Raw genomic sequence first — 26,823 nt, forward strand, 5'->3', positions numbered from 1 at the left:
TATGCTGAAAATCGAGGGGTGTCTAAAGCCCCGTACACATGTACTGATTGTCGGCCGAACGATCGGCCGTCTTTTGTCCAGGGCTGTCGGTGTCTGTTGAAAAGTGCAAAAGACTGCACAAGAATTTTGTCTGCCGACTACAGCCGACTGCAGAAGTGATGTCATGTAATGGTTAACTTTCCCTGTGTTTTTCTTTTCTGAGCATGCCCAGTCTTGCAAATCTGCTGTCTGTCGGCCGAATTCTGTACTGACTGGCGAACAATCGGCCGCTCTGGTGTCAGCATACAAAAATTTTAATGCTTGCATGACAGATTCTTTTCGGCCGAATGTGCGCTGTCGGCTGTCGGAGGCATCATACTAACAAGCCTACAATCGGCAGATCGGTCGTCGGCCGAAGCTTTTCGGCCGACGATCGGTACGTGTGTATGGGCCTTTATACACGATCAGTCAGCAGAATAGAGAGCCGCGCGGGTGTGTAGCTGCCTATAAGCTGTCAAAGAGGCTTCCTCCAATTGCGAGCTTTGGACATCAGCTAATGTTGTAAAGGTGGAGAGTGTGCAGATGCAAGAGAACGTTCGGAGCACAAATGTCACAAAATAAAAAAATTAATACTGGTAAGCGATTGTCTTAGGGCTCTTTCACACGGTCCGCCTCCGTAGGCGGATCCGTGCTGCTCAGCAGGGATCGATCCGCGATCCCCGCTGAGCCGGCCGATGACAGCTCCGTCTCCGCTTGCAGAGCGGAGAGGGAGGTGTCACAGCCCCTGCTGCTCTCTATGGGGAATCGGATGAGAGCAGACCGCCTGTCCGCTCTCATCCGATCCGATCCGATCCCCAGGACGGATGGAAAATAGGGTTTCCATCCGTCCGGATTTCACGGACAGGATCAGATGCGGATGGCAGCGGGTGTCAGCGGACATGTCACCTCTGACATCCGCTGCTCCATAGGGCTGAATGGGGCATCCGATCAGATCCGCCTAAAAAACTGACAGGCGGATCTGATCGGACCGCCCGTGTGAAAGAGCCCTAAAGCCTCGTACACACGCACCAATTGTTGGCCGACCGATCGGCCGTCTTTTGTCCAGTGTTGTTGTGTTGGTTGAGATGTGCTCTAGACTGCACACAAATTTTGTCGGCCAACAACAGCCGACTGCAGAAGTGATGTCATGTGATGGTTAACTTTCCGTGTGTTTTTTCACGGATGAGCATGCCCAGTCTTGCTCATCTGCTGTTTGTCGGCCGAATTCTGTACTGACTGAGGAACAATCGGCCGTTCTGGTGTTGGCCAACAAAAATTTTAAAGGCTGCACACCAGATTTTGTTCGGCCTGAAAAGTCGCAGTCGGTTGTCGGAAGCATCGTACTAACAAGCCGACAATCGGCCGATCGGACGGTGGCCGATTATTTACGGCCGACAATCGCTACGTGTGTACGGGGCTTTACTCTGCAAAATTCAAGCAATGTAATTAGCTATGCAAAAGAGCATGGCAATAGCAGCTGAAGAAATTGAAACTGATGAAGAAGAGAACAGTGATGCAACAGAGGCTGAATAAAGTGATATGCTGCATAATATCATAGTACGATTATGTAAACGTTACCTGCAGTACTGGTAATTACTAAATATAAATGTGTCCAAAAATGTGTCCTGTTTTATGTTTAAAATATTGATTTCTTCGTTTGGGTTGGAAAAGTGGGGGGCGTTTTATACATGGGGGCATCTTATACACGGAAAAATACGGTAACTGTCTGCTGTGTATCCTGTGCTCATTCCGCCAGAGTGGTGCCTCACTAATACAGGAGGTGTGTTACTGGCCAGCTCACCAGGTGAAAACAGAGAGGAAAAGCCAAAGAAAAAAAAAAACCTAATACAGCCACCACATCTAATGATTAGTAAGCTGTAATATCAAACATTTTTGGTTTTGGGTTTAACCACTTGCCGACTGCCTAACGCCGATCTACGTCGGCAGTCAGCCCCTCACAGGCAAAGCGACGTAGGCCTACGTCGCTAGCCTGTGAGGGTCTATGGAGCGAGCGCGCGCCGCCGGAGGCGCGCTCCCGTGCGGTCACGCACCCCCCCGCGCGTGTGACCGGTGGACCCGATGTCCGCCGGTCACTCTGCGATCGTCGGGGGAGAGGGAGAAAGTCAGGCGGCTTGTGTAAACAAGCTGCCTGTCATTCTCCCCTGTGTATGAAGGATGATCATACGGTTCTACTAAGTAGAACCGTTGATCACTGTTCATACACCTGAAGCCACAGCCAATCACAGTAGAAAGCACGCCCCTAGGGACACACATAGCCCCTCCCTTTCAAAAAAAGTTAACCCCTTCACTGCCAGTGTAATTTTACAGTAACAGTGCATATGTATAGCACTGATTACTGTAGAAATGTCACTGGTAACCCCAAAAGTGTCAAAAATGTCAGTCAAGGGTCCGATCTGTCCGCCGCAATGTCGCAGTACCGCAAAAAAATCGCAGATTGCCGCCATTACGCGTTAAAAAAAAAACAACAAAAATGACAAAAATCTTTCCCTTTGTTAGTAAATGCGATAACTTTTGCGCAAACCAATCAAAATACGCTTTTTGCGATTTTTTTTACCAAACATAGGTAGCATAAAACAAATTGGCCGAAAATGTTAAAAAATGTTGATTTTTACATTTTTTTGGGGAGAATTTCATATAAAAAAATGTGAAAAATATTGCTATTTTTGCAAAATTTACGCAGTTTTTTTGTTTATAGCGCATGATCAAAAAATCGCACAGGTGATCAAATACCACCAAAAGAAAGCTCTGTTTGTGGGGAAAAAAAGAACGCCAAATTCATTTAGATACAGCGTCGCACGACCGCGCAATTGTCCGTTAAAGTCACACAGTGCCGAATCGCAAAATACCCCCTGGTCAGGAAGGGGGTAAAATCTTCCGGGGCTTAAGTGGTTAATACTGCTTTTATTGTTCATGTACTCCTGAAAAGGGAATAGGCTCCACTCCGAAACGTGTTGAAGTTTTAAAAACATACAATATCCTTTTGAAACATTTAAAGTTATTCCCCTGGATATTGATCAGCAGCAGCCAGACATTGGAGCTTTAACTCGTTTATGGACTGCCCCATGCAGATATACTGCGGCAGGGCGGCCCCTCCTGCAAAAAATCACGTACCTGTACGTAATTTCGTTCACTGGGTCTGGGGCATGCGCGCACGCCACCAATGACCCTCTCCCACAGTGATTGGACACAGTGGGAGCCATTCAGCGGTTCCGGCGAACGCAACGTCCGCCGGGACACGTCAATCGTTCTTAGGAGAAGCAGAACGGCAGCCTGCCTATGTAAAAAAGTTCCATGAGAGTGGAAGATTGAGATCTGCTAAGCAAGAACAAATATCTGTCTTGCCCTCAGTCAAAGCACCTCCCCCACAGTTAGAAAACACTCCCTAGGAGCACGTATAACCCTTTGATTACTCCTGATGTTAACCCCTTCCCTGCCAGTGTCATTAGTACAGTAACAGTGCATTTTTTCCCCGCACTTATCACTGTATTGGTGTCACTGGTCCCCAAAAAGTGTCACCCCGTGTCAGATTTGTCCGCTGCAATGTCGCATTCCCACTAAAAATCACTGATCCCCGCCATTACTAGGAAGATAAATAAATAAAAATTTAATAAATATATCCCATAGTTTGTAGACGTGATAACTTTTGCGGAAAACCAATCAAAATACGCTTATTGGGATTTTTTTTACCAAATTATGTAGCAGAATACAAATTGGCCTAAATTGATGAAGATGTTTGTTACATTTTTTTTTTTTATTATTGGATGTGTTTTTTAGCAGAAAGAAATAAATATTTTTTTTTTTTTAATTTGTCATTTTTTTTTTTGTTTCTAGCGCAAAATAAAAAAAAAAAAACCCCAAAAAAACGCAGAGGTAATAAAATACTTCCAAAAGAAAGCTCTATTTGTGGGAAAAAAAGGACATCCATTTATTTAGGTACAGCATCGCACGACCACGCAATTGTCTGTTAAAGTAATGCAGTGCTGTATCGCAAAAAATGGCCTGGTCATGAAGGGGGGTAAATCTTCCGGGGCTGATGTGGTTAAACAAAACCCCAATGGATGCGGGAACAGACATACTACCTGGCATATTGAACAGGTAAATCTTTTCTTAATATTCAAGTCTGATGAATCAAAAGACAGATTCTCTAGCCTGTATTCATCTTTAAGCCCAGTTCAGGGTGAGGTGGACATGTCAAAACACATGTAAAATATCAGACCAATGTGAACGTGGGCTTAAAGCGGCATCCTTCAACTCAAAGGGACCAACAATATAAGTGCAAAACAGCTTTCTGTAGCAACCCATTAACTGAATATTATGTGTGGCCATTTGGTAATGTCAGGGGCAGGGGGCACACTTGAGGACCCCTTATAACTTGTGTAGCCTGGTGTCCAACTGGCAGGAAAGGAGCAGCTGAAGAGACACTGTGCTGTTGCTGCTGTGTGTGCCTCCACACAGAAGACTTCTACACTGATACAGCCAGTGTTATTTCCATGTCCATCCACCAGAGGGAGCCCGAGGAACATGAAGCACAAGAGAGACTCTGATGAAAGATCGTGGAGGATTGTGGGAAGTTTAGTTCACTGGAGGGAACTGTAGATGGGCTAAAAAAACTTCAATTGCCAACAGAGGGACTTAAAAAGGGGAGGAGCAGATATAGTTTTCCTGGGCTGAGAAAGGAATAGCCCTCTCTTTCTGCAGGGAGACCAGGATGGCGCACACCATAACCCACCTTTGTGCAAGGTGAGCAGAGAGAGGGGCATCTTTACCTGTGAGTAGAGGGACAGTATCCTTAATTATCCATCTTTTTTATATACTTTACATATTTGTTTGGAAACAAACTATGTCCATCACTAACATATGAGGCTGCTGGATGTTCGCCATAAACTGTATGTAGCGGAAGTTTCATACAACATACCACACTGTGTTGCTATCACTGCTGCACTCAGCCATTCAGAGAAAGCAATGCATTCTAGTAATGAATACAAAGCTTCCTCTAAGTGGCTGAGTCAGAGAGGCGTGCAGATAATGTCACAACCTCTGACTCAGCCAATCAGAGGAAGTTTTGAATTCAATGCTAGAATGCATCGCTTTCTCTGAATTGCTGAGTGCAGCAGTGATAGACTCTACCGTGTTCCAGGTATGAGACAGGAAGTGTCAGAGAACAATTTGCAGAAGAACTGGCATATCTGTCAGTGGCCAGCAGCATTGCACATTGGCGAATGGATATTCGCAAATCACAGACAAGAACAATGAAGAAGATATATGCGGTACGTGTTACATAAGCTCTTCACTCGGTAGTATCCAGAGTCCTCTGCTGTTCCCAACAAGGAATCACCATCTTATCGTACAAATGCTATCCAGAACCTCAACTCCTTCGACCCCTTTGCTTATGCACGTAAAGGTGATGACTGGCTCCCAGCTGGGACAGAGGATTCTATTCATATGAGAATCCAGCAAAGAAACGACAGGATGACTCTCACAACTGTTCAAGGCATTGCGGATGACTACGACAAAAAGAAACTAGTTAAAGCTCTCAAGAAGAAATTTGCTTACAATGGTATCGTTGTTGAACACCCTGAATATGGAGAGGCGATCCAGCTTCAAGGTGACCAGCGCTAGGATGCGTTCCAGTTCCTTGTGGAGGTTGGACTGGCTAAAGAAGATTAACTGAAAGTCCATGGGTTTTAAAGTTCAAGACGTAACGTCAGCTTTTTCCTTTTCCAAGGATTCCTTTCTCTAATGAGTAGCAATATTAAGAACTTACCCTTGTCACAAGTTTAATGGTTTTTGTTATTAAACTGCCTTTTTAAAGAACTTTAACAACTTTTATTAACCTTAGTCATTGTGAGCCAGTCCGATTTTGTAGCTTTGTGACAAACGTCAGTCAGCCATGACATTGTGACCACTGAAGGGTAATGTTAATAACAATGATCATCTTTGCATCGTCTGGAAGTGGCTGGATTATGGTGGCCAGTGAGTGAGCATGTTGTCTCTGGGGTTGATGTGTTGGGAGGAGGAAGTGGGTAGGTGTGGGGATTTGAGTGACGTTGACGGGGGCCGGATTGTTGTGGCTTGACAACTGGGTGAGGGCGTCTCCAGGGCTGCGGCTCTTGTGGGGTGTTTCCAGGTCTGCGGTGGTCATGGTCTATGAGAAGTGGTCCAGGGTGGGGTGGCCGGTGGGCCGCTGATGGGGTCATGGATGGCCGGGACTGTAGGTGGGCATGGGGGATGTACTACGAAGCATTGTAAGAAGCCAGACTGCTCTGATGAATCCAATTTTTTACATCATGTAGCTGACCAAGTTGCATGTGCATATTTTACCTGGGGAAGTGTTTGCACCAGGAAGGACAAAGGTGAGTCAGAGGAGGCAGTGTGACTTACAGCACTGTAAGGATCTGCTGCTTATGGCTTGGTGCCGGATGTCACACCTTCGGAGGTCTGGTGGAGTCCATGCCTTGACAGGTCAGGGCTCTCTGATGGCAGAAGTGGACCTACTCAACATTAGGTGGTCATGATGGTATTGCTGATCAATGTACTCTGAGCAATGACTTGTTATCCAGTTTGTCAACCTCTGGTGTCATTGCGCATCTGCAAAGCTGGGTAAAAGTTTCATTCCTCAAAATATGACTAAACTCAGTGGGGAGGTGAGATGACAGGGCTCACATTCTGGAGTTTTTATTCTGATCAGTTCTGGAAGTGACATCCAGAGTTTGGCGTTGGTCAGGCATGTTCAGTACTGTACAAGTGGAGGAAGCAGGCTTCAGAATTAAACTTCTGACAAGGGACATTAACCAATGTAGTCTGTCACAGCTGTTGTCTGATGTCAATATAACATTGTGTAATGGCAAGAAACAAGCTTATTTTATGTTATTTAACTTGTGTAAATAAACATTTTTTTCATAAAAAAAGATTTATGCGCCAGTGTGCATGCGACAAAGCGCATGCAATGGCTGACAAATTCTGGTGGTCAGTGACCTATTTAAAGACAGCAGCAGCAGCCACTAATTGCTGAATGATTGTCAGGCCCCTGTGTACCTGTGCCTTGTGTATCATGATCTTGGACCTCCTGTTACCGACCCGGCTTGCTTTTGACCTGATTCACCTTGATTCCTGGCTCTGACCTCTGGCTTGAACTTCTGATTTGCTTCTGCCTGTCTTGCTTCTGCTTCTATTTGACCTCGGCTTGATTTTCTGACCTGCTATTACCTGTTTACCCGTGTATGACCCTGGTTTGTTCCAGTTTCAGCTACCTGCCTATAACGACACCCCGAGTATGAAAGGGGTTACAGTCGTTTAGGACATTTCATTCCTGAAGCCATGATCAGCTATCGGACACTCCACATAGCCAAATCAGAAATCCATATCAATAATACCCCCCCCCCCCCCCAAGTACGAGACGAGGCTCTGTATTGAGGGTCAAGCAGGAATCAGACTCTTTATTGAAAAAGAATACATGCTTTATATACAAGTAATGCAGTCACTTATTGTTAGAAGTAATGCAGTCACTACATGAACAATGACCCAAATCCAGCCCCCAACATCACACAATGGTTACATAACGAGCCCCTAATACACATTACTCTGAGTGTCAATAAATCCCTTAGCAGACAATTTACTTATTCAGACAAAAGCAACATCGTTAAGCAATAGACAGTCAGTCTCCACATTGAACTTCCTGGAATGCCCATATTAGGAGTTGTACTTCCTGGTCATGGACCTCACAATGTACAGGGATTTCAAGAGAGACATCATTCCTGAATATCATTGTCCCATTTGAAGCCATCCAAATCAAATCCCCAGTGCCCCCCAGTTTCCTGGTCACCCCACGCCCAAAGTGACTCCCGTCACACTGCCTATGCTACTGACTGATCCACCGTGTATGACCCTTGGCCTGGCTTCTGGTTCTGCTTCCTGCTTTGCCCTGCTGCCAAGTACACCCGGAACTGCTAAGGACACCTGCCCTACAGGGCATCTTGCCTTTTCCTGCTGCCATCCGGTGATTAGCTCTGCAGACTACTACAACTGGCAACCCATGCTTCTTTGGGCACTGCATTCCCTGTACCACATCCTGGGGTCTTCTTAGTCGCAAGGAGAGCCCTCTCAGCATTTCGGCCTCTGACCAGGTACGTGACAGGACAAGTCTTGGCTTAAACCCAGAACACTGTGCGGTATGCTGTATATAGCCTCAGCTATATACAGTTTATACAGCACATCCAGCAGCCTCACATGTTACTAAGGGACATAGTTCATTTGGGCCAAAAGTTGGAGACCAAGGATGCGGAGAGCCTGCTGTGCAACAAGGAGTATCCCACCAGGGAAAGAGCAAGGGAAGCCCTGTTGCCAAGCACATGGACTGAAAGCCACTGGACACACAGGACTGGTGAGTGGCTGCTGGCCAACCATACACTATATCTGCTAGCAGACAGAGACAAATTTACCAGTTACGGAGCACTTTTTCACTGCATGCAAATCTCTTAATGGAACAGTACATCAAGCATGCTGACACAAGTTTCTGGGCCCATCTAGCTGGCTAGCGGAAGGTGTAAACCAGGTGTTTTTTTGTTCTTGACTGCTGCTGTGGAGATTCCCTTTAGATCCTTTCACTAGTTAGGGCCACCCATAGAAGGTGTGAGAAATAGGTGCACCCTGGGACATTTACTGTTTGCTGCTTGATAAGAAAATTCTTGGCTGTTGCATTAATATAATCTGATACTGTTTGGTTGCTGCTGTTATTATTTATTTGTTTACAATGCTATATCTTCTATGGCTTCATTCACACCTGAGCGTATAGTTTTCAGGCTTTTTTTGGGCGTTTTTTGCAGGTGTTTGGAGGCAGGCATTGACATCTGAACAAAAGCACTTGTAATCTACCAAAAAATAAGCTCATGTATTTTTTTGAGCTTCAGGCGTTTTAGTTCAGGCGACAAAACGCTCATATGTGAACAGGGGCCATTGAAATGAATGGGATTTTGCTTGTTGGGCATTTTGGAACTTCAGAGATGAGCATTTTACGAGCTGAAAAATGCTCAGGTATGAACAGGGCCTAACTGTGAGCTAATATAGCATAGTACCGATTTCTGGTTGATTCACCATTGCACAGTTGTCTTGCACATTCACCTGTGACAAAATATTTTGCTTATAGTTAAATGGTTTGGTGTCATTTTCTGGTGCCTTTCCATTACTGCATTTGGGGATCTTGTGGCATAACCGATAACCGATACATTAAAATGGTAGTAAACCTCAGTGGATAAATAAAAAGCCACTACAAGACAATGTCATAATGTGCTAGTATGCATCACATACTAGCACAATATGAGAAACTTACCTTAGAACAAAGCCCTCCAGTGCCGCGCTGTCACCGCTGAGAGGGTTGACATCTTCTCCTGGTCTTCCTTCTGGGTTTGCGTCCTCCAGCTACATGAATGGCCGGGGCGCGATGACGTCACTCATGTGCGCAGGAGCTGCCATTTTTGGAACTGTATGCCAGACCTTCAGAGCGCATGAGGCAGTTACATCACCGGCTGCATGCACTCTGACTATCTCATTCACAGTACCTACAGGTAAGCCTGGCTATAGGCTTGCCTGTAGGTACAAGTGGTAGAATAGAGTTCACTATCACTTTAAGCAGCTCCTACGGGGTAAGCACTAGACTAGTAAGTTAACCACCGTCTCCTTCTTTCGCTCCTTACTGCACAATTCCCATGCATGGTATACACCTTTTTGGTAGCCTTGGAGGACCAGCACTGATTTATTGTCAACGAACGTGGAGGATTGCCTTGCTCACAAACGAGTAAAACATGGGAGAGTCACTAATGAAACACCTATGCAATGGATTGGAACACCATTTGTGAGCCATGTCTTCTCTTTCTACATCAGTACTTAAAATGATTCTAAAGGTTAAAATAAAAAAAAAATAACAAACACGTTAAACTTATCTGCTCTGCAATGGTTGTGCACAGAGCGGCCCCGATTCTCTTTTTTTGGATCCCCTGCCGGTGGTCCTGGCCCCTCCCCCCTGCCGAATGTCCCCCATAGCAAGCCACTTGCTATGGGGGCACTCAAGCAGGCTCACTCCTGAGCCATGCTCCTGTGAATGGATATTGTCTATTCACACACAGAGCGTGGCTTGGCCCCACCACCCACTCTCATCCCATTGGCTTGCTGTCTGTGATTGACAGCAGTAGGAGCCAATAGATCCCACTGCTGTGTGAGCCAATGAGGAGAGAGAGACCCAAGAGAGCCGCTGCTCTCATACACATCAATTGATCAAGATGGGGTTCAAGTATAAGGGGGTGCTGGGGGAGCTGCACCCAGAATGTTTTATAACTTAATACATAGAATGCATTAAAGTAAAAAAACTTCTGCCTTTAGGACCACTTTAAGAGAAGGGATCCTTTTAGTTCCTAAGTGTGTTCTTGTTGGACACCAGTCTATGTGATTGCATTGCAAATAGCACAATCTCAGCTGCTCGCTGAGACCTGAGCCAGGGGCCGGTCTAGGCATGTGGGCGGATCCCAACCATATGGTTGTGATCTTTCCTGAGCCTGGACCAGATCTGTGACATCAGCTGACAGCGGGCTTCAGTCTGCTGTCAGCTGAAAACAGATTACAGGAGTGCAAAATGAACTGCACTCCTGTGATCCACAAGAGAAGTTTTGGCTGTACTTCTCCTTTAAGGGAAGGTTGGGGTAAGCTGGTATTTCAAGGTTTTAATGCAGAGAATGCATCAAGGTAAAAAAAAAAAAAAACCCTTTGCCTTTAGAACCACTTTAAGATCTGCAGTTTAAATCTTGGTCATTTCTGAGGGGTACCATCTATGTTGAGGGCATCCTCATGTTCTATCCACAGGAGAAAAACTTTTTGTCTATGTTTGACCTCTTTTTCTTTTTTTACAGGTCTTTTGGTAGAAGGGGCACACATTTACACAGATACCCACCAAAATCTTGTGGAAAGCTTTCCCAAAAAAATAGGAGGGGAAAGCGGAAACTCCATATAAATTCCCATGGTTTTGGCATGGGATGGCCAACAGCTGATACAGGTGTGATTGTCAGTAGGGATGATCGAACGGTTCGGGTCGACCATCGGTTCGATCCGAACATTGGCTGTTCGAGGTTCGGCCGAATTTAGAACTTTTTTGTTCAGAATTCGGCAACCGGAACCGACCAAAATGCAATGGGACAGGAAATGGGCTTTAAAAGTCTGTGATTGGACCAGAACCATTAGTAAAAGCCAATTGAGGGGGCAGGAGAATGCTAGGAATGTGATTGGAGTGACTAGGGGGTACCTAGACCAATCATTAGTGAATACGCCCCCCAGTATATAAGATAGCCCCGGCAAATTCCTAGCATTGTAATACAGGGACATGGAAGAGAATGGAAGCAGTTCTGTTAAATTGGCTTCAAAAGTGTCATTTAGCATTTATTAGTGTGAGGAAAGGGATATCTAGTGTAGTTAGAGTGCTCCTTTACACTTTAGTTAGATGCAAAAAATTAGTTTCTGTAGGGAAAGTGTTAAGTGCCAGGGTAACCGTAATGTAGTGTAGGGTGAACTCACACTGACTGCTTTGGCAGGGTGACCAAACTCTTCCATGTCAGGGTGACCGCTATAGAGAAAAGCTAGTTTCTCTGAAGTCACTTTCGCTGCAGGAATATGGCTTCTCACCCGTCAGCTTTCTTTTTGGCTGCAGGCGTCTATAGGGATTTTTTGAGCACATGTTTGGAGTCAGACATGACATCTGAACATGTGTATAGGGGGTATATATACACACCCATGTATGTATATATACACCTGCACCTATATAGGTGTGAAAGGAGCAGAAAACACTACTTGCGCTAATGAAATAATTAACACCAATATGGTTACGCTCCTATCACATCTATATATGTCTAAGTGTAAAATACATATAAGGATGTGTGTATATATACCACTATACACAAGTTCAGATGTTTTGCCTGCCTCCAAAGAACCCAAAAAAATGCCCCAAAAAAACGCTAGCGTCAAAAAAAAAAAAACGCCCTGGTGTGTTGTTGCAGGCATTTTTTTGGGGTTTTTGGAGGCAGGCAAAACATCTGAACTTGTGTATAGTGGTATATATACACACATCCTTATATGTATTTTACACTTAGACATATACTGTATAGGTGTTATAGGAGCGGAGCCATATTAGTGTAAATGATTTCATTTGCGCAAGCATATATTTCTGCTACTATCACACCTATATATGTCTAGGTGTGTATATACATATAAGCATGTGTGTATATATACCCCTATACACAATATTTTTCAAATTTTTTTATATGAAATTCCCCCCCAAAAAAAGGTAAAAATCAAATTTTTTTTAAATTTTTGGCCAATTTGTTTTCTGCTACCTATGTTTGGTAAAAAAAAATTACAATAAGCGTATTTTGATTGGTTTGCGCAAAAGTTATTGCGTTTACTAACTAAGGGAAAGATTTTTGTCATTTTTGTTGTTTTTTTTTTAATGGAGTAATGGCGGCTATCTGCAATTTTTTTTTTGCGGCGGACAGATCGGACCCTTGACTGACATTTTTGACACTTTTGGGGGTACCAGTGACATTACTTCAGTAATCAGTGCTATACATATGCACTGTTACTGTAAAAATGACACTGGCAGGGAAGGGGTTAACTTTATTAGAGATGCAGTGACTATATGTGTCCCTAGAGGCGTGCTTCTTACTGTGCAGGGATGTGGCTGTGTGTGGAACAGCGCAGATCAACGGTCCTACATAACAGGACCGTTAGATCAGTGCTTTTACACAGGGAAGAATGACAGGCGGCTTTGTTTACATTAGCCGCCTGCCTTTCTCCCTTCACATCGGACGATTGCGAGTGAACGGCGGACATCGGGTCCACCGGTCACACGCACGGAGGTGTCCGTGAACGAGCCGAGGCGGGAGCGCGCCTCCTGCGGCGCGAGCCCGCCCGCTATCGGCTCCCAGGCTAGTGACGTATCGATACGTCACTTTGCCTGGCCAGGGCTGACCGCCGCAGTATATGTACTTGCGGCGGTCGGCAACCGGTTAAAAATGCTTTTACCATGCAAACAATTTTTTTTATTATTGCAAGGAAATTCCTTTTTTTCTTCTTTATTCATCCGCACTTCCGGGTCCAGCCGCCTATAGGCGATTACGTCACTAGGGGATTCGCAAGGGCTGCTGGGATGTATCCCAGCAGCCCTTGCGTATCGCCTAGTGACAAAATCTCTCATTATTACACCGGCACCAGCTGTACTCGAATGTATTGCTTGGAGTCCGTGCTCCGCCCCGCCTCCTCTCACTGAGCTCTACGGGATGTATTGCTTTGAGTCTCCTCTCAGTGAGCGCGGACTGAAAGCATTACATTCTGTAGAGCTCACTGAGAGGAGGCGGGGCGGAGCGCGGACTCCAAGCAATACATCTCTGAGTACAGCTGGTGCCGGTGTAATAATGCGAGATTTCGTCACTAGGCGATTACATCCCAGCAGCCCTTGCGAATCGCCTAGTGACATAATCGCCTATAGGCGGCTGGACCCGAATATGAAGATGAATAAAAAAGAAAAAACGGTATTTCCTTGCAAAAAAAAAAAAAATATATAGTTTACATTGGTAAAAGCATTTTTAAAGGCAATTGCGTACATCTAAACTTATTAAAATGGGTGGAACTCCGCTTTAGGCTCCGTTCACATTATAGCGTATGGATCATGGGCAGAACCACCGCGGTTCCGCCCGCGATCGGGAGATTATTGCAAATCGCGGGACGCCTGTGCGTTGCCCGTTGATTTGCAATAGACCCCCAAACTCTGAGCGATGTTGCAGCGATTTCCGCCTGCCGAATCGCGGTAACATCGCGCAAAAAAAAATCGCGGGACGCAATAAGACCAAAAAAGTACAAGAGCTTCTTTGGATCGTATTGCGTCCCGCGATTTTTTTTGCACAATGTTACCGCGATTCGGCAGGCGGAAATCGCGGCAACATCGCTCAGCTTTTGGGGGTCTATTGCAAATCAACGGGCAACGCACAGGCGTCCCGCGATTTGCAATAATCTCCCGATCGCGGGCGGAACCGCGGCGGAGCCTTAAGTATTTCCATTGTTAAGCAGCCAGTGTCCGAAAAATAAGAACACACTGAGGTGTTTTAAGGTGACTGTGTTGTCAGAAACATAACAGGCACATTCATTTTGCTTTAACACATCTTGAGAAAATGCAAATATTTAATAACTTAAAAAAGTAAAGTCATTTCGAGTCATAAGTCTGAAGTCAAAGTCAAGTCTAAAGTCATGAATACCAAGTCAAAGTCAAGTCGAGTCTTTTATTAACTTTAGTCAAGCAAGTCTCAAGTCCTCAAACTGGTGACTTAAGTCTGACTTAAGTCAAGTCATGTGACTCAAGTCCCCCACCTCTGCTTTTTAGGATGTAAGCAGCTCAATAGGGCATAAAGCAGCTAATTGTTTCTATCAGGTAAGACTGACAGAAAGAAGAAATGAAAAGAAAAGTGAGAAGGGTTTATTTTGACTTCCTGAAGCTAGTTTAGTAAAAGAGATAATGGTTCTCTTTAGGATTTTATGCAGACAGCAAAAGCTTAGGGTTTGTTGCAATGGAAAATTAGAAGGTGCTCATGATGTACATCCTGCAGCTCAGGAGGACCTCCCCAGAGGCGGCTCTCTAATTAGGCAGTTTAGGCGGCCGCCGAAGGCCTCGCGCTAAGAGGGGCCTCGCGGCCGCATAATCTATGTAGTCAGGGTCGATGCGGTGCTGTCTCTGTTTTGTTCCCGGAGCCTGCCCGCGTCCTGCCCGTTCCGCCGCTTGGAGGGGGCACAAAATTACTGTCTGAGAGTAGACTGTGTGATGGAGGGGCAGAGACGCTATTGTCCGCTCGTTGCAGAGGGGAGGCTAAGCACTGTCACTGAAGTGCGGTCCGCCCCGCCTATCCTCCGCCCAATCGCCCATAGATCCAGAGAGAATCTGGAGACTGAAACGAAAGGAGAAAGTCAGCTGACGCCTGACGGCCAATAGAGTGAGGCGGGAGGAGCTCTGGCTGGCTCTGCATGGAGACCCCATGAAGAGATGTCATCCAGGAAGTCGGAAGAGGCAGAAGTGCTGAGGCTGAACGACTGTCTGAAGCTGAGGAGGAAATCGACTGACAAAGTAAGTAATTGCCAGTGCAATTGATTGGTAATTGGTGCCGTTCTCCCCCACCATCCCCACTGCCTCTTTCTGATCCCATCCCCCCACAACCTTCACAGATCTCATCCCTGATTGGGGGGGATTAGTAAGATGCCACATGCCACTGATCCCCCCCTCACCACTACCGCTGCCACTCATCCCACCCCCACATCACCACGGCTGCCACACATCCCACCCCCCATCACCACCGCTGCCACACATCCCACCCCCCATCACCACCGCTGCCACACATCCCACCCCCCATCACCACCGCCGCCACTCATCCCACCCCCATCACCACCGCCGCCACTCATCCCACCCCCATCACCACCGCTGCCACACATCCCACCCCCCATCACCACCGCCGCCACTCATCCCACCCCCCATCACCACCGCGGCCACTCATCCCACGCCCATCACCACCGCCGCCACTCATCCCACCCCCCATCACCACCGCCGCCACTCATCCCACCCCCCATCACCACCGCCGCCACTCATCCCACCCCCCATCACCACCGCTGCCACACATCCCACCCCCCATCACCACCGCTGCCACACATCCCACCCCCCATCACCACCGCTGCCACACATCCCACCCCCACATCACCACCGCCGCCACTCATCCCACCCCCCATCACCACCGCCGCCACACATCCCACCCCCCATCACCACCGCTGCCACACATCCCACCCCCCATCACCACCGCTGCCACACATCCCACCCCCCATCACCACCGCCGCCACTCATCCCACCCCCATCACCACCGCTGCCACACATCCCACCCCCCATCACCACCGCTGCCACACATCCCACCCCCCATCACCACCGCCGCCACTCATCCCACCCCCCATCACCACCGCCGCCACTCATCCCACCCCCATCACCACCGCCGCCACTCATCCCATCACCACCGCCGCCACTCATCCCACCCCCCATCACCACCGCCGCCACTCATCCCACCCCCCATCACCACCGCCGCCACTCATCCCACCCCCCATCACCACCGCCGCCACTCATCCCACCCCCCATCACCACCGCCGCCACTCATCCCACCCCCCATCACCACCGCCGCCACTCATCCCACCCCCCATCACCACCGCTGCCACTCATCCCACCCCCCATCACCACCGCTGCCACTTATCCCACCCCCACAGCACCACCGCTGCCACTCATCCCACCCTTCCATCACCACCGCTGCCACTCATCCCAACCTTCCATCACCACCGCTTCCACTCATCCCACCCCCACATCACCACCGCTGCCATTAATTCCACCCCCACATCACCACCGCTGCCACTCATTCCACCCCCACATCACCACCGCTGCCATTAATTCCACCCCCCATCACCACCACTGCCACTCATCCCACCCCCAATCACCACCGCTGCCACTCATCCCACCCCCCATCACCACCGCTGCCACACATCCCACCCCCCATCACCACCGCTGCCACTCATCCCACCCCCCCATCACCACCGCTGCCACACATCCCACCCCCCATCACCACCGCTGCCACTCAACCCAACCCCCCATCACCACCGCTGCCACTCATCCCACCCTTCCATCACCACCGCTGCCACTCATCCCACCCTTCCATCACCACCGCTTCCACTCATCCCACCCCCACATCACCACCGCTGCCACTCATCCCACCCCCACATCACCACCGCTGCCATTAATTCCACCCCCCATCACCACGGCTGCCACTCATCCCACCCCCCATCACCACCGCTGCCACACATCCCACCCCCCATCACCATGGCTGCCACTCATCCCACCCCCCATCACCACTGCTGCCACTCATCCCACCCCCCATCACCACTGCTGCCACTCATCCCACCCCCCATCACCACGGCTGCCACTCATCCCACCCCCATCACCACGGCTGCCACTCATCCCACCCCCATCACCACGGCTGCCACTCATCCCACCCCCCATCACCACCGCTGCCACTCATCCCACCCCCCCATCACCACCGCTGCCACACATCCCACCCCCCATCACCACCGCTGCCACTCATCCCACCCCCCCATCACCACGGCTGCCACAATATGCAGTTCATTTTAATATCGCCTGCTTATTTATTTATTTTATCGTGCGTGGGGGGCCTCCTACATGATTTTCGCCTAAGGCCTCAAGAAGTCTAGAGCCGCCTCTGGACCTCCCTGTTCAAGTAATAGAAGGGAGAGTTTTGTTTTTTTGTCATTCTTATTTGCATAAGAGACTGGAAAGTTTGCTTTTGTTTCTTATTCAGATAACTAAGAGAAGGGAGGAGATATCTTCATATGCAGGATGGCGTCTGCTGCTCTAGGAGACGAGCTGAGCTGCTCTATCTGCCTGAACCTTTATACAGAGCCAGTGTCACTGACATGTGGACACAACTTTTGCCGGGATTGTATTGTGACTGCTCTGTATACACAGGAGGTGTCTGGAGTTTATTCCTGTCCGGAGTGCAGGGCGGAGTACAGGGAGCGTCCTGTGCTGGAGAAGAACAGGACGCTGTATAACATCGTGGAGAGTTTCCGATCGACTCAACCTAAGCAGGCGAAAACTGAGGTCTTCTGTACATACTGTGTGGATGTCCCCGTACCAGCATCTAAAACATGTCTGCAATGCGAGACCTCATTATGTGAGAAACATCTGAAGGCTCATAATAAGTTAGTGGATCATGTTTTAACTGAACCCACCACATCCTTTGGAGACCTAAAATGCCCTATACACAAGGAGATCCTGAAATATTACTGCACAGAGGACAGTGCCTGTATCTGTATGTCCTGCTGGGTGACTGGAGACCATAAGGGACACCAGGTGGACCTTCTGAATGAAGCCTCTGAGAAGAAGAAAGCAGAACTGAAAGATGCTGTTGAGAAAATGACCCATGACAGACGAGAGACTGAGAGAAGAATTCAGAATCTGGAAAATCATAGGACACAAGAGAAAGTAAAAGTTGCTGATATCAAAAGAAAGGTTACTGAGCTGTTTAGAGACATCAGGAGACAGCTGGACAATATAGAGAAGAGGGTCCTGATTGAAATTTCCAGACAGGAGGACCAAATCTCATTGACAGTCTCGAATTTGGTGACCGAGCTAGAGCTACAGAGGGACAAGCTGTCCAAGACTATTAATGAAACTGAGGATGTCTTAGCTATCACAGGCCAGGTTACTTTATTGAGGAGTAAACTACAAAGTGATAATGCCATCAGTGGGGATGCCATCAGTGGGGATGCCATCAGTGGGGATGCCATCAGTGATGTTAGGAAGGCTGGATGTCTGGATGAGGTGATGATCTCACTGATGTTACAGAAAGGACTTCTTAAATTTACTGACAGCCTGAGAGAACTAAAGGAAAAGAGACAGTTGCCAGCGATGGACAAAGCAGACATCTTACTGGATAAAAACACTGCTCATAATAATATTTTTATATCACGAGATTTCAGATCGGCTAGCTTTACTGAATCTTGGCAGAATAGGTGGAGTTCACCAGAGAGGTTTGAAATCACGCAGGTTTTAAGTAAAAACCGCTTCTCCTCAGGAAGACATTACTGGGAGGTGGATGTGAGTGGAGCTGGGCAATGGATAGTAGGTGTGGCCTCTCCTAGTATAGAAAGGAAAGAAGTTGAGACCAAAGCATTCATTGGTTTCAATGACAAATCATGGGGTCTAAAATATGTGGGAAAGCTTACAGCAAGTCATAATGGCATACATAAAGTAATTTATTCAGAATCTCCTCAGCAAACTCTTGGGATATTTTTGGATTATGAAGCTGGACGTCTTTCCTTCTACCTGTTGTGTGACCCCATAAGACATCTCCACACCTTCACCGCCACCTTCACTGAACCCCTCCATGCCGCTTTTACCGTGAAAAAAGATATCTGCATCAAAATCATACACTAAAAAAATAACAAGGTATTAGCCCATGTATAATGCCTCACCAGGAAAAGCTGTAAGTGTTTCCTCCTCTAGTACCGGTAATTAGTTCGATTCAGTGCTTAAACCTGCCCCTAGGAACAAGGAGTTAAGATTCCACTTGGTTGGTGTGATGAAAAATTAGAGACTCCAATCTGTGACCAGGATAAAATGACTGATCAATGGAGTGGTTTATTCTTCAACTGGAGTGTGCTATCAACACAGCTCATAGCTACTGAAATTCCAAATGCAATTCTTGTAGTAGAGAACAGATTTAGCCCTAGTTACTCAATTAAACTTTTTGACTATGCACCCTTAGAGATCCTTCATATGGGTGGCAAGGGGAACGGTAAAAACAGGCGATTAAGGCTCCATGTACACGGGACGCTGGAAATGGCCGTTTAGGAGCAGTTGGGCATTTTTTTCAGAAGCCCCTGAACCCAACGACATTTTATCTTATCTGTCCATGTACACCAGGTCGTTTACAGTCATTTGCAGGCAGTTGCGTTCAGGGACTGTTTTTAGAACGCAATTATTTGCGTTCGAACGTGTGTTTCCCCGCGTTTCAAATGCACGAACGCGTCCGAACGCGTCCGAACGCGTCCGAACGCGATGACCCGCGTTTAGCGTTCGCGTTTTTCCATTTTAAAGGGGAATAATTTTTTTGACCTCTAGGAGCGCTTCTAAACGCAAACTCCCGCAAAAGCTGCTAAACGCCCGCTAAACGCGGGTAAAAAAGCGACCGAACGGACGTTTCAAACGTCCTAAAAATTCCAGCATTCAAAGGGACTTTTAACAACGTCCCGTGTACATGGAGCCTTAAGCCGTGGTGTTATCAGTCCCTAAATTCCAACAGGACTGTACTTGATGCTTTGTGCCCATGTACATTTTACCTTGGCTTGCATAGTTTAACTACATTTATTGTAGTGGCTGCCATGACTCGCCTCTGAAAAGCAATCCAGTCAGATCGCTTTTAAGAGACATTTCACAGGTGGTAAGGAGGCCCCATTTAGCCCTGTAAATGCCACACCACAGATTCACAGGTTGTGGCACGGCCCCATTAGCTTGAATGGGTCATGTTAGATGGTTGCACCATCTGCTGAATGAGACAGGAGGGATCATTTTTGGTTAAGAAAAGTATCACAGCTGCAGCTTCTGTACACCCCCATCCACTGCAGCTTAAAAGTGGGGCTGTTGGGAGAGGTAAAATGCGAGTAAACCTCATGTTTTTACTGCCCCTAACAGCAGATCTAAATGAGCCCTTAGACACAGGGCCAGGACAAGGGGTATGCAAGAGGGACCCTATGGTATCATGTGAGGTGGGGGGGGGGGGCTGCGGAAATATTGAGGAGGAGGAATTAGGAAGGCAACAGGGGGTAAGAATTGTTCTAGGGGGGGGGGAATTTATGGGTGTGTGCCACAGTGATTCAGGGTGATTTGTGTTGGGAGGGGAATGGGAGATGAGGATTTGTGCTAGGAGGGTTGGTTTGAGGTAGAAGGGTGATATGCTGGGGGGGGGGATATGTGCAAGGAGGAGAATTAATTTTTTTGGGAGGGGGGATTTGTGCTAGTAGGGATGACTGGGGGTGTTTGTGCTAGGAGGGGGGATAGGGGGGGGGGTATTTATGCTAGAAGGGGGATTTGGGGTAAGGAGGAGGGAATGGAAACTTTAGGCTTGAAGTATTTGTGCTAGGAGGGGTGATTTCTTTTTTTTGAGGGGGGGGTGCATTTGTGCTGGGCGGATCTTGGGGATGGACGGGGCAGAGATTCATGCTGGGGGGGGGTTAGCAGGGGGGGATTTGTACTGGGAGGAGGGGGAAATCATGCAGATTACTGACAATTTTCTTTTGGGGGGGGAGAAGGGATTTTTGCTGAAACATAATGCTCATACATCTTATGGGGGGGGGGCAGTTTGCCATGTAAGCCCAGGGCTCTAGGTGACTTTGCTTAAACGGGTGGCACTGCCTCTCAAGCTCACTCATTGAAGTGCAATAGGAAAGAACCACAACCGTGAGCCAAGCCCTTGGTTCATTGTTGCAGTGTGGTATCTTAATACAAATTCCCCTTAGGGGGAAAAAATATCTGACATTCAAAAGGCGGCAATACCACCTCCTTGACACCTGAAAGCTGTTGCCAACCTTCCCTCTGAAAAGTGGTTCACTTGGTCTTATGGGCTCTGTGTCTTTTTTCAATTTGAATGGGATGGTGTAAGTGATGTGCATGTAGAGTGAATGCACGGCTCAGTGCACATTTAGAGGAAATAATGTTGACAGGCAGAAGAGACATTTGGCCAAATTCATTATACCTCCAATGCTGATTCTGTTCTATTTTACCTCCATTTTGACTATTTTTAGGTGCAAATGCAATTCACTCTAACACCATCAGAAACGTTATGAGCAGTGTCAAATTCATTAAGATCAACTAATGTCAGGACTGGACTTAAAAACAGTCCAGCTAAAAGGTGGACTAATTTTTTCAAAATCACAAAATATGGCAGGAAAAAAATAAAAAATGTGTGGAAAAGATGTGTTATATGATTTTGAGCTAAACTGCTTTTAAACTGTGTGAAAATGTTAAGTAGAAAAAAAGATATTAATAAAAGTGTAAAATGCAAAAATAGCTCCAGAGTCAATTTCTGGCAGATAGCCCATGTGAGCATGCTCCAAACCAAAAATTAGGCTGAAAATAACGTTTTTGAAAACGTTAGTGGGAGTTTTATTGGATTTGCGGCAAATACCGCTGCAAATTCGCGGTAAAACGGCGCTATTCTATATATATAGATGCCCAAAAAATAATTATATGTATATATATATATATATATATATATATATATATGTTTTATTTATTGATTTGCCTATGTGTATATATATATTTATATACATATATATATATATGTATATAAAAAGGAACACTAATACGGCTCCTCCCCGAAAATTAAACATTGTATGTGTGAAATTAATATATTTTGGGTTGGTTAGATATAGAAAGTAACAATAATATATGGGTTTTTGCATATATATATATATATATATATACACATATACAATGTTTAATTTTTGGGGAGAAGCCGTATTAGTGTTGCTTGTCATATATAACAACATACAGTTGTAGGTAGTTCAGGGATTCAAACACCCAAATACACTGTTGCAAGGCAGCGGTGCTAACCACTTAACTACCTAAAGCTAATGACATTTTTTTCAAAGCATGTGTGATTTGTACTTAAAAAAAAAAAAAAAAAAAAAATATATATATATATATATATATATATATATATATATATATATATATTCTATTTAGACCCAATTCAAGCTCAAATAATTTTTATTTATTAAAATTTTTTGATGGACTAATTGAATCAAACTATATTAATTTTTAGAGCCCATTCACATTAGCGCGACTTGTCAGGCGACTTGGACACCTGACAAGTCGCGGTATGTCGCGGTCCATTGAGTAGCACAGGACCCGTTCTAATAGGAGCGACACAAGTCACTCCGACTTAGAAAAAGGGTTCTGTACTACTTTGGGGCGACCTCGGAGCGACTTGCATAGACTTCCATTATGTGAAGTCTCTGCAAGTCGCGGTGCACAGCGGTGCACGCGACTTCACAGGTCGCCCCCCGAAGTCGTGTCGCCTCAATGTGAATGGGCTCTTAAGGTGCCAGTGCATGTATGCTTGGTAGAAAGATAACAAGAAAAAAAAAAAAACCTCAGAGACCACAATTCCCAAATAATTAACCTAGTTTAGTGAAACTGTATAAAATCAACAATTTTTTTAAAATAATCCTGCATGCTGGGAATTATATATAGGTGTTTAAAACATTTATTTCTGTGAAAAATGAGTATTTTAAATATAAATTGATAGGCTAAGAAACTATCAGTGGCATATATTATGAAATAAATGTAACAAAGTGATTATGTTTGTGTAAATTGTGTTTTGCAAAAATGTTGCAAATATGTATTGAGCTTGAGCTTGATTAAATAAACTGACCAAAATATCCAAGTGGTTAGCACAGCTGCCTTGCAACACTGTATTTGGGTGTTCAAATCCCTGAACTACCTACAACTGTCTGTTGTTATATATGACAAGCAACACCCCAAAAATAAAACATTGTATATGTGTGAAATTAATATATTTGTTGAGTGGGCAGCCATATTAGTGTTGCTTCCTATATAGAGCCACATTACACTCTGAAAAATAGCAGTGTTTGAGCTTGCAAATCTGAGAATTTGCAAATTGATTGAACATATGCAGTGCAACCCCAGAACTCAGAATTCAACAACCCCAAAAAAAAAAAAAAAAAAAAAAAGATATATCGATATATATATATATATATATATCTACATCAAGTCAACACACATAAGAAATGCTTTCAATAATCTCAGCATGAGCACAAAGTGGCTTTTTCATTTAGACTAATGGGCCATACACACTATAAGATTTTATGAAGATTTTTTCCTTTAGATTTACCAAAACCAGATATGAGGTCAAACCTAAACACTTTCAATTTGTATGCAATCTGGCAGGCCCTTGCACTACATAGAAAAGGTAAATCTGAAGGAAAAAGTCTTCAGAAAATCTTATAGTGTGTATGGCCATACATGATCCAATTTTATTACAATTTTCTGTCCAATTTTCTTGAAATTTACCTTCAAGTATGTAGTACAAAGGCCTGCCTAATTGGATACAAGTGAAAGTGTTATTTAGCTTTGACATCACATTATGTGGTTTGTAGTTAAGGGCTGTACACACTTGACGAAAATCGGGCGAAATATCCTCCGATTTTTCTCTGTCTTCTCACCGTTCATTACGGTTTTTAATCGACAGTGCATAAATGCATACCTGCCAACTGTCCCGTTTTTCCCGGGACAATCCCGGCAAATAGGAGCCTGTCCCGGGTAATTTACATTGTCCCTGTTAATCAGGGACAATGTAGATCATAAAAAAAAAAAAAAAAAAAATTTTAATTTTGTTCCACACAGTGTCGCTCTCACCCCAGCTATATGTTGTAGTTCTGGCAGCAGGTTGTCTCTCTCTCTCTCTGTGCCCACTCACTCTTCCCGCCTGTTGCAAATTTAACGTGTCACCGGAGGCAGGGTGTCAGCATGGTGCACTTTCCGAAATCTGCCAGCAGGGGGAGGCAGAGCACCTTCCGACAAGCTGACACTTTAGAATTGCATGGAATTGTGATGAGAATTTTAAACTTTAGGCAGAAGTAGTGCAGCTGAATGAGAGAATTATTCCAACTCTGCTACTTTGGCCTCAAATTTTCAATTCCCTTTTCAAATTCCTGTAATTCTCTCTTTATGAAGTAGACCCTATAATCTGATAAGTAGGCGGAAATTAATTATGCAGAGTGGGCGGAGCTTTGGGGAAGTGGGTGTGGTAAGTAATTGATAGCTGTGCTGCAAAGTGTCCCTGGAAATTTTTTCAAATGTTGGCAACTATGTAAATGGTCACGAAATTTCTCGTCCGATTTTTCTTTTTTTTGGCACATTTGTTCCTAGACTACCTGGTTGTCAGCAACTTCAGATCATGCGTGGTCTTTCGTATCCGATTTTTCACGAATGTACTGCATACACATTGAACAAAAATCGGTTGTCTGGGGACGGACGAAAAAAATTTTGGTGTTTGTCCCTCCGGTTTTTTTCGTTGAAAATGTCGGCATCGGCTGCTGAAAGTTGTGTACACACTAGGCGAAAATCAGACGATTTCACATCGGGCGGGAATTTTCGGCAGATTTTCTACTAGTGTGTACCCTGCTTTAATCTATCAGAAAATTGTACAACAAAAATTGAACATGTATGGCCATACACACTATAAGATTTTCTGAAGACTTTTTCCTTCAGATTTACCTTTTCTATGTAGTGCAAGGGCCTGCCAGATTGCATACAAATTGAAAGTGTTTAGGTTTGACCTCATATTATCTGGTTTTGGTAAATCTAAAGGAAAAAGTCTTCAGAAAATCTTATAGTGTGTCTGGCCCATAAGTCTAAATGAAAAAGCCATTTTTCAGTCCCCATTCATTCCCATCTATCAGTGCTGCCCACCAGTGCCAATCATTGCCCATCAGTGCCACCTATCAATGCCCATCAATGCTGCATATCAGTGCTGCATATTAGTGTCTCATCAGTGCCTGCAAGCGCTCGTCAGTGCAACAAAAAACATATTGATTTACCAAATGTTATTACATAAACAAAAACACATTTTTTTAGGGGTCAAACATTTAAGTCTTCTTTTTGCCAATAAAAAAAACAACCTTGCAGTGATCAAATACCACCAAAAGAAAGCACTATTTTTTTATGAAAATAGTGTCATACATTTGTGTTAGGTACAGGGTTGCATGACCGCGCAATTGTCATTCAAAATGCAACAGTATAAAAAGCTGAAAATTGGCCTGGGCAGGAAGGGGTGTAACTGCCCTGTAAGAAAGTGGTTAACTATTGAAACATGGGAATAAATATCCCAGGGGTAATCATGCTCAGCTCAATGGTTTAGTGGTTAGTATTCCTGGCTATAAACACTGAGAGCATGAGTTCAAATCCCAAGTGTGCCATCACCTCCTTAAATTTTAGACAGCTGTAAATAAATACTGAAACTTGGCAAATGCATAATTGCACCCTGCACATATGCATGTTTGTTTCTTGAATATACATGGCCATTGACATGCAATTTTAGGTGATGTACCCAATGTATTACTATGTGGCCAAAAAATAATAATGACACACAAGGTGTTATCATGGTTGGGCCCTGAACTCATGACCTAGCAATGTTTGGCTCTGAGCTTAGCCCACTACACCAAAGTGCTGAATATAATCAGATATGCCTGAAAGTTTCAGATGAATAAGGCCCCTTTCACACATACAGTCCGTTCAGTTCATCAGTTCAGTCACGTCAAATGTATCAGTTTTTCATCCGTTTTTCATCAGTTTTTCATCCGTTTTTCGTCAGTTGTCATCAGTTTTTCATCCGTTTTTCGTCAGTTGTTATCCGTTTTTCATCCGTTTTTCATCAGTTGTTATCCGTTTTTCATCCGTTGTCGTCCGTTTTTCATCCGTTGTCATCAGTTGACATCAGTTTTTCATCCGTTGTCATCAGTTGACATCCGTTTTTCATCCGTTGTCATCTGTTTTTCGTCCGATCCGTTTTTTTGACGGATGAAAAATAGGGCATTCATCCGTTCAAAAAAACGGACATTGACGGAAGTGGATGAAAACGGATGTTAACTGATGATCATCAGTTGTCATCCGTTTTTACATAGAGATGCATTGATGTCCGTTTTTCATCCGTCAACGGATGGATGAAAAACGGACAAACGGACAGCATGTGTGAAAGGGGCCTAAGAATGAAGACTGCTAATTAGACAGCTGTGTAGTCTGCTATTAGTAAATCTAAGGCCCCTTTCACACATACAGTCCGTTCAGTTCATCAGTTCAGTCACGTCAAATGTATCAGTTTTTCATCCGTTTTTCATCAGTTTTTCATCCGTTTTTCGTCAGTTGTCATCAGTTTTTCATCCGTTTTTCGTCAGTTGTTATCCGTTTTTCATCCGTTTTTCATCAGTTGTTATCCGTTTTTCATCCGTTGTCGTCCGTTTTTCATCCGTTGTCATCAGTTGACATCAGTTTTTCATCCGTTGTCATCAGTTGACATCCGTTTTTCATCCGTTGTCATCTGTTTTTCGTCCGATCCGTTTTTTTGACGGATGAAAAATAGGGCA

At 45.3% G+C, this 26,823-nt stretch overlaps 1 protein-coding gene across 1 annotated transcript in view; it reads left to right on the forward strand.

The window, feature by feature from the left end:
• The window catches only part of LOC309558551 (uncharacterized protein), a gene marked incomplete at its 3' end in the record, with an annotated part of 193,390 nt that overhangs the window by 94,455 nt on the left and 72,112 nt on the right, over positions 1-26,823 (forward strand). Inside the window, exons 5-6 of the mRNA XM_082261630.1 lie at positions 5,338-5,644; positions 17,463-19,084. Coding sequence (XP_082117756.1) covers positions 5,338-5,644; positions 17,463-19,084 — 1,929 coding nt within the window. The remainder of the gene's footprint in view (positions 1-5,337; positions 5,645-17,462; positions 19,085-26,823) is intronic.

Source organism: Pelophylax lessonae (assembly GCF_965119305.1).
Source record: "Pelophylax lessonae genome assembly, chromosome: 6".
NCBI lineage: Eukaryota > Metazoa > Chordata > Amphibia > Anura > Ranidae > Pelophylax > Pelophylax lessonae.